Genomic DNA, 12892 nt, shown 5'->3' with positions numbered 1-12892 from the left:
CTCGATTATTGGAGAACGGAACAAAGTCGAAGTGGAAGGTTGAAGTTATGGGGTAACAGCTGAGCAAGAAGGAGCTCTGCAGTTGCTTCTGATTAGCAGTCCTTCACGCTTGGAAGCAACGTGAACAGCTACACCGAGGCGCAGTAGTAACCGCCCAAATGGCTGGGGTCCTGGAACTTATTCGCCGTCACTTGTTTGACAGGGCTGCTGTGGGGAGGAGCTTGCGCAGCTTGCGCAGCTTACGCAGCTTAGCCGACCGTGCAACTTGGACCATCCAAGGCTGCCGTCATAGGCGGGTCGCTTTAATTGCGGGATGGAGCTCGCGGCATACTAGGCCATACTTTAGCCTGCGATTGCGACTATTTGCTGATAACCGAGTCCTCAGTTCCTGGAAATTCGTCCACGCTGCCATGTTTAACAGCAGCAGCTTGCATGTTTTTACTTTTCTCCGCTCGACTGCACAAGGGTCCCGAGTCAATGTTACTAGAGATCGGCATAGCATTGCACTAGCATCAAGCTTGCTGTAGATTACAGCTGCCGTGAACTGCGTCAAACCCGACCGAGCTGAACAGATCTAAGCTAGCAGGGATCTGCACATGGAGCACCGACTTGATGGAGGCAGACCCGAACTTTCTCTGGGCATACCCAGCGATCTTCAGCTTCCAACACTCGGGATTTCTGCAGACATGCAGGGCTGGCCAGATCCCAATCTCCGCCTCTCTGTGGCTGAGTCGTCCTCACTGGTGACTCCAGCACGGAGAGATAACTGTCTTGCTTAAACACATGATGCATCACGCTGGCAGTCTAGCATTCCGTAGAACCAATGTGTAACGAACAAGTGACGCGCTCGTGCGGTGAAGCACTGTGTTGTACAGAGGGGCTTGGGAAAGCCCTGGCCCTCGTCTTTGTGATTATTGTTGTTCGGGTACCAAATGCTAGAAAAGAGCATGGCCTTATTCTACTTGCGCCCAGCTGGCTTCGAGGATGGCTTCATCCTAATCCGCTCAATGACTTCGGGCTTGATCCGGCAGTCTGGACAGTACCAATCTTCATCCTCCGCGGGCATCTTTTTCAAATTCAAGCAGTCCACATGAAACCACTGGAATTTGCAATCTTCATTTTCACATGCAACCATGTTTCCGTAGCTCTGCTTCTGACAATAACAGTACAGACTGTTATCCTCTTCATCCAAATCCTCGTCCCCTGGGTCGTTCTCATCCATATCCACGTCAACCTCTTGCTTGACTGTTTGCTGTTTCTTCTTCTGGCCTCTGCGGGATCGGCTCTGCGAGACGTCTGTCTCAGAAGCGTCGGCTGAGGACAAGACCGACTCTTCTTCTGAAGCGGCTGTGCCTGCACGACCGCCGCGGACCGTGGGTGACTGTGCTTTCTTGCGTCCAGCCGAAGACAAGCGAGCATGCTTAGTGTGCTTATTCTTCAGCTTGTTGAGCTGTTGATTCGACAGTGGCTTGTTTGATAGCGCTGACTTCTTGGGATTGACGGCGGCTGGTGGAGGAGCTGCAGTAGTTCGAGGGACGCTGCCGGCTCGGCTGCCACTCGTTGCGGTTGGCGTGCCGGCTTTGGGCGTGCCGGGACCCAAAGACGACTGTCTGAGGTTCGAAGGCTGAGCTGGCAGGTTCGCACCGGCCAATGGGTTGCCTAATTTGCGCCGCTTGTTGTCAGCGCCCAGAGACTGCTCTCGCTCTCGTTGACGCTGGGCTTGCATAGCGCCTGGCGTTGCTGGAGCGGAAGATCTCTGAGGAGCTGCAGTCAGAGGACCGACTTGGGGATTCTGGCGCGGTTGGACTGTTATACCAGCGGAGGCTTGAGCATTCATGCGCTGCGCGTTGGCGTTCAAGGCGCTGATAGAAGCCGCCTGCAAAAACATATTCTGCGCGACGTCCATGAAGGCCCTCTCAGGCTTCCGGTTGAATATGCTGGGAAGGCCATCTGCAGACAGCTGGTTGTCGGCGGCCAAGTCTCGTATCTTGGTGTCAAGTCGCTTTAGCTGGTTGTCCAAAATGCTACATGCCTTCTCGCTTAGTTGTACCTTCTGGTTCTGTAACGTGGCCATGAGCTCGTAATTTTTCTTGACCTGTTCATAGTACTCGGACTCCTTAGGATGTGCCTGCAAAACGCCGTTCATCTTGATATGCTTCTGCAGGTTACCGTCCTTGCTGTTGATGGTAGCCTGATACTTTTGCATCTCAGTATCCTTAGCCTGGATCTCCTCCATCATATGGCTGATTTCGGCCGGGAGATTGGCAACATCATGAATGAACTGCTCCAGCACTGAAGCGCAATCCTCCTGAGCGGCCATCAGCACGGCTCAGATCCCGTGTTTGTTGAACCTATTAGTCTTGGCAACCAGGAGCCAGGGATGATTCCCAGTGTTACGAAACTGTGTGTAATGGTCACCTGGTGTGTTGGCGGTGGTGAGACGCATCAACCGGACTTTGTTGGGCCCCTTTATAGATGGACGGGTGAAGCAGAGACGAATGGTTGATGAACAATGTTATGCAAGACGGCAAGAGAGAGGCGCAATTTGAAGTTGGGCGAGAACGGGGCGTAAGGCTGAGCACTAAGCCACGAACAGCCTAGTCTTCCACCACCGAAGGCAACCCCCAGTCGCGAGGTCAGCCTCTTCGCCGCCACAGATGAACGTGTTGAAGAATTCCTCCGCCAGGCTCAATCCCACAACCTTCATTGTTCTGTTGCTTACTAGAGTTATTTATCTCTCCTCTACTGCCTTGAAAGACGGTCCAAAACAACACTCGATAACTTTCGGCCCTCTGCGACAGTCAGCGACCCCGGAGTACGAGCTGGTGTCTCTTCTGCTACCGTCCCATCACAAGCGCATTGCTTGTCCGGTCGTGATAGTCCTGCTGGGAGGCGTACTACCTCAAGCCAATTAACTCGAAGACTTCTGATCACTGCGACACTTTGCGCCGGGCCCTGTGCTGCACTTACACAGACTGAGGCCTTGTCGGCCCCGGTCCAGACCATGGCCAACGGAGGAATAGTAGAGGAATATGGTGTCGGTGCGGTACAGGAGCGACTTGCGACTTTCCATCTCTCGGAAAAAATAAAGAAGGAGGTTGCAGCTAACGAAATCGAACGACCAAAGGGCTATACTGTATCTTGGCATTCCAACCCTGAGGTTGAACATCACCACTTCGGACAGACGCACCCGATGAAGCCATGGCGGTTAACGCTTACGAAAGACCTCATTCTCTCTTATGGAATGCACACTGCTATGGACTGCTACGTCTCTCGGCCGGCCACAAAAGAGGAACTCAAAGAATTTCACAAGGATGATTATGTCGATTTCCTTAACGTCGCTACACCCACCAACATATATCAGATGTACCCCGAACTCATGAATGGCACGGGTTACTCGTCTGCCGTTTTTGGCGTCGGCGATGACTGCCCCATCTTCGATGGCTTGTTCACATACTGCTCGCTCTATACCGGCGCTTCCATGGACGCAGCGCGCAAGCTCTGCAACGGCCAATCCGATATCGCTATCAACTGGTCAGGTGGCCTGCACCATGCCAAGAAAGCCGAGGCCTCTGGCTTCTGCTACGTGAACGACATTGTGCTTGCCATTCTACAGCTTCTGCGCCATCATCCACGTGTGCTCTACATAGACATCGATGTTCACCACGGTGACGGTGTCGAGCAAGCCTTTTGGTCGACGGACCGCGTCATGTGCGTCTCTTTCCACAAATACGACAAAGAGATATTCTTCCCTGGCACCGGCCCCCTCGAGTCTACTGGGCCTCTTCATCCCGACAATCCTGGCAAAAACTATACCATCAACATTCCTCTTAATGACGGCATCGACGATGAATCATATCAGTCCCTTTTCCAAGAAGTTGTTGGTCCCACCATCAACACGTTTCATCCAAGCGCCATCGTGCTACAATGTGGCGCCGACTCGCTCGGCCACGACCGCCTGGGTTGCTTCAATCTCAACATCCGCGGCCACGGCAGCTGCGTATCCTACGTCAAGTCCTTCGGCATCCCCATGATCGTGGTCGGTGGCGGCGGATACACGCCACGCAACGTCGCCCGTGCCTGGGCCCACGAGACCTCCATCTGCATCGGCGCCGACAAGACTCTAAACCCAGAACTGCCAGAGTATATGCCCCACCGCGAGGCCTTCCGCCGCGAGGGCTTCACGCTCTACCCGAATCTTGGCACCTGGCGCAAAGAAAACATGAACGACAAGAAATACATCCAGAACATCATCCAGCATGTCCAAGAGCAGCTCAGATACATCAAGGGAGCGCCGAGCGTGCAGATGAAGCATATTCCAGATGACATACAGGGATGGAGGGAGGAAGTGGACCTGGAAATCCGCGAGAAGAGGATGGGCCGGGAAGAGCGCGCCGAAGACCGGGATGGGGCCGGCGGCCTGCTGGCGAAGCTGAGTCGAAGGAGGGAATTGGAACGCAACGGGCTGAGTGCGCAAGGCCTGGGGTGGATCGGTCAAGGGGCTCAAGCTTGAGGTCGCAGAGCTGGGAAAGAATAATCACTTTCTTGGGACAAGATCGCCATGGGGTCGGTCAATTAGATGTCTGGGGCACCGAATCCAGTATGGAGCAATGGACATGGACGGACGAACAGTCAGTCGATTTAGATAAAGCGAGCGTCACTCCGAATGAAGAGGTTGGTTGCGGCAAGATGCAAAAGCACCGACCTGACAAGCGAGTATATACTCACCTGGGCGGGTCGGGGAACGTCCTTAGTGGACAAGGCAGGTGCGACGCAAGGAAGCAGCTGCAAAGCTTTTGGTCAGAAGACTACGATGAGATGCTGTATGAGTAAGGGTGTCTCTGTTCGGAGGTTATGCAAGAAGACACGCGATGTAGGCTACGAATCTGCATCGCTGGAACCGCAGGCATCGGCAGCTGGCGGAATCAGGAGCGCGCAGATGCATGGCGCACGATGTACAGATACCAGATCAATATACGTTGTTACAACTGATAGCTCAATCTGAGGTCAAGGTGCTATGGGGGAATACAGCTTTTTCTCGAAACCTCTCAATCAGGTGGTCAACTCCTGCAGTCGCTAAATGCATCCATCGTCAGAGAGTGCGCTTGTTGCCGTCGACAACTGTTCGATTGTTGTCCTAGCGCATACCGGTGCGAATGACGCCAGCAGCAACGAGCTTCTGGATCTTGCTTCTTACGCCAGGGTTACGCATATGGTCATTGAGCGCAGCTGGATCGCTCTTGGCTTGTTGGAGGATAGACTGCATAACGGGATCTGTTTGCTGTTAGTACAAATTCTGCAAGGACGATAGATGGTTTAAACTCACCTTGCAAAATGCTCATAATCTCGGGATCACGCTGAATTCTGGCTGCTGTTTCTTCCTCGGTCTCACCTTCGCGAGCTTGGTACATGGCTTCAAGCGCTTTCTGTTGCTGAGACTCAATCTCGCGGGTGTTCGCACCACTCTCATCGTGCTCCAGCGCCTCCGTGCATACATCCAGACAACGGTTGTACTCCTTCATGCCGAAGAGTGCTTGAGCTTTGCGGAGGTAAGCTTTGGTCATCTTTGGGTCACGCTTGATAGCCTCGTCACAGTCAGAGATAGCGCTAGGGAAAGCGAGCAGCTTGATCATGGCCGCGGCGCGGTTTGAGTACCCTCTCGGGTCGTCCGGTGCTCGCTTGGTCATCTCGGTGTATGCTTCCACAGCACCTGGCCAGTCTGCCGCCTTCCACTTCTCACCACCAAGAACCCGTGCCTCCTCAGCCTTGGCCGGGTCCATGTAAGCTTCTTTCTCGCTCTTAGCTTTGAACTTCTCGGCTGCCTTTAGCTTGGCTAGAATCTCCGGTGTGCGATGCTCAGTCATGGATCTCTGGTAGTTGTCGATGGCGTTGGCAAGATCCCCCATCTTTTCGTATGCAGTGCCGATGCGACCATATGCCTTGGCGATGAGCTTGAAGTCGGCGAAGACCTGCTTGCCTTCCTCGATAGCCTCTTTGCAAGCGTCGATGCAGCCTTGATAGTCACCTTTCTCGAACTTTGCAGCACCTAGATTTGTCAAGTAGGTAATGTCCTTGTACAGCTCCCAGGCTTTGCTGTAGTGCTCAATGGCTGTATCAAACTGTCGCTTCTTGTAGCTCTCGGTACCGAGAGCCTTTTCCTTGTCGGCTTCTGCTTTGGCCTTCTTCTTCGCAGCGGTCTCCTCGTCCTCGGGCTCCGGTTCAGGCTCGGGTTCTTTCGGCTTAGGTGGCTGAGATGAAGGTCGAGGATCGGACATTGGCACATCCTCCTCTGATTCCTTGCTTGCGCCTGACTCGCCAGCCCCGGGCGGTGCGCCAAACTGCATGTCGACACCTAATAGCACACTCATGACTTGAAGGAACCGAGGGTCTCCAAGTTCCTGACCGAGGTCGTTCGGGTTCTGAGACAACCTCTGTAGCTTGTTCATGAAGTCTTTGTCCGCAAGCAGTGGCGCTGTCTTTGGATTCTGTGCCAGCTTCTGAATCATCTGAGGATCATTGAACATGTTGCCGAGCCCTCCTCCGGGGCCACCAAAGCCTGGGAGCCCATCTTCCGCAGCCTCTGCGTCGATGGCACGGTTCACAGAGTCGAGACCGGATTTTGCTTGAGCATTGGCGGGGTCGAGCTTGAGTGCCTGCTCGTAAGCATCTTTGGCTCCGACGAGATCGCCTTGTCCATGCAGGGCGGCACCCTTGCGACCCCAGCCTTTTGGCCAGTCAGCCTTGATCTCCGTTGTCTTACTGGCATCTTCCAGAGCTTGGTCGTATTGCTTCAGCGAGGCATAGGCGCCGGAACGGTTAGAGTAGAGAACATGGTTGGATGGGTCGAGTTCAATGGCCTGAGAAAATTTGTCACTATTCTACCATCAGCCAAAATCACTTCCGCGGGCTTGGGAAAACCTACATGGCTTCCTCGAAGTTCTTTGCAGCGAAGGCCTTATTGCCCTCTGCTTTCAGGGCGTCAGCCATATTGTCGTTCGATCGATGGCGGCAGTCGTAGAAGCGTCAGGCAATAATTTGTATGACTAGGTGACGTTTAAGTCAAAGAATCTCTCCTCTGCGAAGGAGTAAGAATGCAGGAAGACGTGAGGCTCATTTGTATTTGCGACTGGCGGAGGGACCTTTCTCGCAGCTTCTAAAGCCAGGTGACTCCGCAATCTGCACCACTGCACTTGCAGCCTTGCAGCAGCGCCGCCCCGCTCGTGGACCACTAACTAAAAAATTGCAGAGAACTTCAGACTTTCTACTCGAGTACCTCAGTGAGCTTTCACAGACATTATGCCTCGGTGACAGCGAAGTGATACATCCCTTTGACTCATTTGTGGCTGGAATCATCACCAGCCATGCCACCTCTCTACTACTACGTAAAACGATAGCATCTTACCCTACACTCATAACGATATGGCGGCCGCTCGAGCAGCGGCTTCGTCGCGTACCGCAAATGCACCACGAGACCGCGTCGGTGAGGCGCTTTACGCCTGGTGTTGTCAACATCACTCCATCGGTCACATCTTCAGCCAGGAAGACCTGCTCGCGTCCAACCTCATACCCAACCAGGATCTGACAATATTGGTTGGCGCGGTTCAGAGTCTCGTGGGCAAGAGCCTCCTCAGAACACATGACATCAAGGGCACTGGCAGTATTGGTTGGGAGCTCGTTTCCCAAGAAAGAGCCGAAAAGTATACCGCACTGCTTCCAGACTTTACAATCTGTGCCTAACTCATCTTTACAGCTACTTGGGGCTTACCCGTGAAGAGCATCTCGTTTTCAGCCATATCGATGCTGCTGGCAATAATGGCGTCTGGTCAAGGATGCTCCAGAAACGCTTGCAGGCGCATGCCAAAGTACTCGAGAAGACATATCACAGCCTCTTGCAGAAAGGTCGGATCAAGAAGATGACAAGTGTCAAGCATCCGAACCGGAAGATGTTCATTGTTGCTGGCCTGCAACCAAGTGAGGACGCAACTGGTGGAGCCTGGTTCGACGAAGGGAAGCTTGACCAGCAACTGATCGACGGCGTGTCTTTCTGGGCGGAGAAGTACATATCGGACAGAAGTTGGGTTGCAGTCAAGCCCTCGGACCACAACGAGCCTGCGGGACTGGCCCGGACGACCGCCAAAGGGAAAGGGAGATCAAAATCGATGCATGTCGATGACGACCAACCCCGCTCATCGTCACCGGAGCTCAATTACAAAGAACCGAAAGATACGAGAGGGAAGCCAAAGCAACATTCCACCTTCTACGTGCCGCATCCTCCCGGCCACGAAGGCTACCCTACTGCAGCGCAAGTCACCAACGATGTCAACGCAGCCAACATTGCTAGCGGAATCCGGCTCCCAGTGACTGCTGTTGCCCAACTGCTGGAAGTGATGGTGTACGACGAGAAGCTGTACAAGATGAAGAGGCCAGCCCGAAGCGATGAGCCTGGTCGGGATCCTGACAGCGAGCATATCACCATGTACCGGTGCTTCAAGACCCCGGGAGAACTTGGAGAGAAGGTCAAGCTGTTTGAGAAGCTCGATAGCCACAGTGCCAGCACCCGCAAGCATGCACGTCGTCAGATTGAACTTGAAGACGTTGGCCGTGGCGGAGCCAGTGAGGTTCCCTGCCTCAGATGCCCCGCTTTCGATCTCTGTGGCGATGGAGGCCCTGTCAACGTTGTGACTTGCCCTTACTTCGACGAGTGGTACCTTCGCACCGCACGAGCCGATCGAGACGAAGGTCGCCCCTGGGCCGACGGCGAGGAATTTCTCAAACTTGGGGAGCGGAAGAGACAGCAGCGGCTCGAAGCTCTGACTCGCGCAGCACACTCGATCAAGGCCGATGGCAATGCAATGGACACATCGTAAAGCCCGAACATAAAGCCCGAACAATGGATTATGTGTGGCCTTCGTGGGCGAAATGAATCTACGACACTTCAGCACAGCGCAGGCGTTAATGGTCAAGCATTTCGTGGCAATGACCCGGACCTAAGTATGGTGGACGATCCAAAAGAGATACCCAGGGGCAGTGGTTGCCAGACTTGAAGGACTTGCAGCATCGAATAGTACTCATCTTTCAGACTTCTTCAATCGTTCCGTTCTTGGTTAGGATTTAGCGTGCATTCCCGTTACTATCCAGGCCGCTGTAGAGACGCCTGGCAGATCCCGCTACCATGTAGCACAAGATATGCATCTACCGAAGCCTGGACCAGTGCTGGGACCAGCATGTTGTCGCACTCTCGTTAAAGTTCGTGCTCCGAAGAAAGTAAGACTCGTTTGCAGATACACCTTTTAAGGCTTCCATCCCGACTTATCACGACACCGTCACATCCCTTGACTAACGGAACCATAGGAAAAGTCAACTGTAATCCGCTATCCCTTCGAACCCGGCATCGAGCTCAGGTCCCCGGCCACTGACCCTCACACGACCTCACCTATATCGACAACAAAGTGATCATGCCCCAGATCCCACCATGATGACGGCCAAGATCCAGATCGCGCCCAGACCCCTAGCTGAGCGGTGGCGCCGTTGTCAGCAGGACACTGGTCCAGCCGCTTGCAAAACGGGCCATCCAACCCTCCGCGAATCCCGCTATAAGCTGGGGGACCCTCTTCCCCGTTTTCGAGCATGTGGTCTTGAGAAAGTCATGCTGCAGACGGCAGACACCCACTCTACGTTGGCAGAACATGTGAAACCTCGAATCTCTTTCGAGCTTCCTTTCGGCCCCTAGCTGCCTGCTTGGCTCGCTTTATCCGAACGGCTGTGCGCACATTGCGCCCTCCTCTCCTGGTCAGCTGGTCCATTCCGGGGACAATCGACTGGGGTTTGGCGCCGCTCGCCGCTAAGCCAAGGCGCAAACCGCACGTACACCGCACGGACTATAGAGGGTGACAACCTTGTTGCTGTTTGTTTGTTTCTCAGGCTCGACTGCCTGTAGTCCACTGTGGTGCCCCTGCGAGAAGTTGCCTCTACATCCTTACAAGAGCAGCAATCATGGCATCCGCCACGCTGACAGAGTTCGTTACCACCACGGTCAATGCGACCGCTGCGACAGCAACGTCTGACAATAGGGCGACACCTCAAGGCGGCGTGTTTGAGCATGTCAATCCTACCCATTTCGATCCGAGCAACCCAATCGTCCTGTTTATCATACAGGCTTCGATTGTTATCATTCTGACACGCATCATACACTTCCCTCTCACCTACCTGAGGCAGCCTCGTGTCATCGCAGAAGTCATCACGGGAATCATACTCGGCCCTTCGATCATGGGCCGTATTCCCGGTTTCACTGATGCCATCTTCCCACCAGCTTCGCTCCCTGTATTCAATCTCGCGGCCAACCTCGGCCTTATTCTCTTCCTCTTCCTTGTTGGGCTGGAAGTCGACTTGCGATACCTTCTCAGTAACTGGAGGATAGCGCTGAGTGTCGGCGCTCTCGGCATGGTCGTACCATTTGGGCTAGGAGCCGCCATTGCCTGGGGCTTGTATAATCAGTTTCGCACTGACGAAGGCATTGCTCACATCGACTTTGGCATCTATCTACTCTTCATTGGTATTGCTATGGCCATCACTGTAAGCCTAGCCTGACCCGGAGAGACGAAGCTAACATTTCCAGGCCTTTCCGGTCTTGTGTCGTATCTTGACCTCGCTCAATTTGCTCACCACCCCGGTTGGGGTTATTGTCCTCTCTGCAGGTGTTGGCAACGACGTTGTTGGCTGGATTCTTCTGGCTCTATGTGTGACGCTGGTCAACTCAGGCGCTGGTCTCACAGCTCTGTGGATTCTGCTAGTCTCTGTTGGATACTGCTTGTTTCTTGCATTTGCCGTCAGACCTGGTTTCATGTGGGTCTTGCGAAAGACAGGCAGCTTGTCTAACGGTCCTACTCAAACGGTGGTGGCCCTGACCATTCTCCTGGTCTTAGCCTCCTCCTTCTTCACAGCCATAATTGGTATTCATGCTATCTTTGGGGCTTTCATGATTGGACTCATATGCCCGCATGAGGGGGGCTTTGCCATCAAGCTCACCGAGAAGATTGAAGACTTGGTTGGCGTCTTGTTTCTGCCGCTTTACTTTGCCCTTTCCGGTCTCAGAACCAATCTCGGTCTGCTGGACAGCGGAATCACGTGGGGCTATGTTGTCGGAGTGTGTGCGATCGCCTTCTTCGGCAAGGTGTTTGGCGGCACAATGGCCGCAAGACTCAACGGGCTTGTCTGGCGCGAATCGCTTACTATCGGCTGCCTCATGTCCTGCAAGGGTCTCGTGGAACTCATTGTTCTCAACATTGGTCTCCAGGCGAAGATTCTAAGTACGAGGACTTTTACCATCTTTGTGGTCATGGCACTAGTCACAACATTCGCGACTACGCCACTGGTCGCCTGGCTCTATCCTCCATGGTACCAACGGAAGCTGGACCTTTGGAAGAAGGGCAAAATCGACTGGGACGGCCATCGGTTACCTCAAGACGGTACGTCAGAATCTAGTGAGGATGATTGGACAGAGCACCACGAGGCTGTCCGAAAAGTTCTTGTTTATTTGCGTCTGGATGGCCTGCCCAGTGTCTTCACATTGGTGTCCATGTTTGCTGCGAAAAGAGAGGAGCCTGATCACAGTGGGCCGCTCTTGAAGCCTGAGGGAGGGGGTGTCTTTAAGAACGAACCTGCTTTATCGTCTGCGGCCACTATCCATCGGCCTGTTCGTGTTCATGGCCTTCGACTGATGGAGCTGACGGAAAGAGACTCGTCCGTTATGAGGGTGTCCGAAATCGAGGAGTACGCCAATCGAGACCCTATCATCAAAGCCTTCGGCACTTTTGGACAATCGCACGACGTCTCTGTTGCAGCTCAAGTGGCGGTCGTCCCCGAGCGCACATTCTCTGGAACATTGATGAAGCGGGCCAAGGATCTGTCGTCGGATTTCATCATCATTCCTTGGTCAGAGACCGGGACTATGAGCGAGCATCCGTCTCTCTTCGATGATCACTCTGGAGGCCCGCTTGCCAACCGCGAGTTCGCGAAGCTAGTCTCTGAGACCTTTGAGAAAGCCCGCATCTCTAGCAGCGTTGGTGTTGTCGTCGACAAGCTGGTCATTTCCCAGGCTCCCAAGCTTGAAAGCCCAGTCGTTGACCGGCAAGCGTGGCAGCTGAACCGGACCAACACCGGAATCAGTGTCCCAGACGCGGGTCAGTCCGTTATCAACTTCAAACTTGCCGACAGCGGTCGGCAACGACTGCTCGTCCTCTACTCTGGTGGTGAAGACAGCCTCTTCGCGGTGAAACTTGGTCTGCAGTTCGCAAAGAATGACAACGTCGACCTCAAAGTGCTCCGACCAATGGTTAGCAAGGAAGCTGATGAGGAGCACGAAGATGAGCTTTTCGAATACAAGACTCTGAAGTCGTCAGTCACCGCCCAGATGAAGCAACGGGTGCAATTTATTGAGTCGGAGGGCCCTGCGATGGGAGCAGTGATAGCCGCGTTGACGGAGCCCAGCTCTGCTGAGACGTTGCTCATCCTGGGTAGGGGCTCGTCCGATATGAGTCTCAGCATGTTTGACAGTGCTAGCAGCGTCACCAACCAAGCACTGGGCACTCTGGCTACCAGCATGTTGGCGGAGCTTAGGGAAAAGGAGCTCAACTCGAGCATCATGGTGGTCCAGAAGCGGCGGCGTGCCACCGAGCTCAAGCGACAGACGACCAACGAGGCAACGGAGCAGTAATTCAAGTATTTGATTGAGTGAGCTGGTGAGGTGGTAATCCTGTGCCGTCACATTGCATCGCATCAGTCAGTTCCAATAGAAAATACACTTACCACAGTCCAATAGCCATAGAGCAGCCAGTTGGAATAACTCTCAGCCTCAGGAAGTGTCACTATGGCGTTGGTAATCTGATATATCTGA

At 53.8% G+C, this 12892-nt stretch overlaps 5 protein-coding genes across 5 annotated transcripts; 3 read left to right on the top strand and 2 right to left on the bottom strand.

The window, feature by feature from the left end:
• Positions 1–958: 958 nt before the first annotated feature.
• On the bottom strand, positions 959–2320 carry HMPREF1541_01018 (uncharacterized protein; the record flags this gene model as incomplete). Its single annotated transcript, XM_008713319.1, has 1 exon — positions 959–2320. The coding sequence occupies one exon, from the start codon at positions 2318–2320 to the stop codon at positions 959–961; it is 1362 nt and encodes a 453-aa protein (XP_008711541.1).
• A 684-nt stretch (positions 2321–3004) lies between these two features.
• On the top strand, positions 3005–4513 carry HMPREF1541_01017 (uncharacterized protein; the record flags this gene model as incomplete). The annotated part of the gene is made up of 1 exon (XM_008713318.1): positions 3005–4513. The coding sequence occupies one exon, from the start codon at positions 3005–3007 to the stop codon at positions 4511–4513; it is 1509 nt and encodes a 502-aa protein (XP_008711540.1).
• A 624-nt stretch (positions 4514–5137) lies between these two features.
• Positions 5138–6987, bottom strand: HMPREF1541_01016 (uncharacterized protein; the record flags this gene model as incomplete). Its single annotated transcript, XM_008713317.1, has 3 exons — positions 5138–5274; positions 5327–6873; positions 6923–6987. The coding sequence occupies 3 exons, from the start codon at positions 6985–6987 to the stop codon at positions 5138–5140; spliced, it is 1749 nt and encodes a 582-aa protein (XP_008711539.1).
• A 432-nt stretch (positions 6988–7419) lies between these two features.
• On the top strand, positions 7420–8867 carry HMPREF1541_01015 (uncharacterized protein; the record flags this gene model as incomplete). Its single annotated transcript, XM_008713316.1, has 2 exons — positions 7420–7697; positions 7751–8867. The coding sequence occupies 2 exons, from the start codon at positions 7420–7422 to the stop codon at positions 8865–8867; spliced, it is 1395 nt and encodes a 464-aa protein (XP_008711538.1).
• Positions 8868–9993: 1126 nt separating this feature from the next.
• Positions 9994–12712, top strand: HMPREF1541_01014 (uncharacterized protein; the record flags this gene model as incomplete). The annotated part of the gene is made up of 2 exons (XM_008713315.1): positions 9994–10572; positions 10616–12712. 2 exons carry the CDS (start codon positions 9994–9996, stop codon positions 12710–12712), a joined length of 2676 nt encoding a protein of 891 aa, XP_008711537.1.
• Between the last annotated feature and the right edge of the window lie 180 nt (positions 12713–12892).

Source organism: Cyphellophora europaea, assembly GCF_000365145.1.
Source record: "Cyphellophora europaea CBS 101466 unplaced genomic scaffold supercont1.1, whole genome shotgun sequence".
In the NCBI taxonomy this organism is placed as follows: domain Eukaryota; kingdom Fungi; phylum Ascomycota; class Eurotiomycetes; order Chaetothyriales; family Cyphellophoraceae; genus Cyphellophora; species Cyphellophora europaea.
This window is presented reverse-complemented; position numbering and strand designations above follow the sequence as displayed.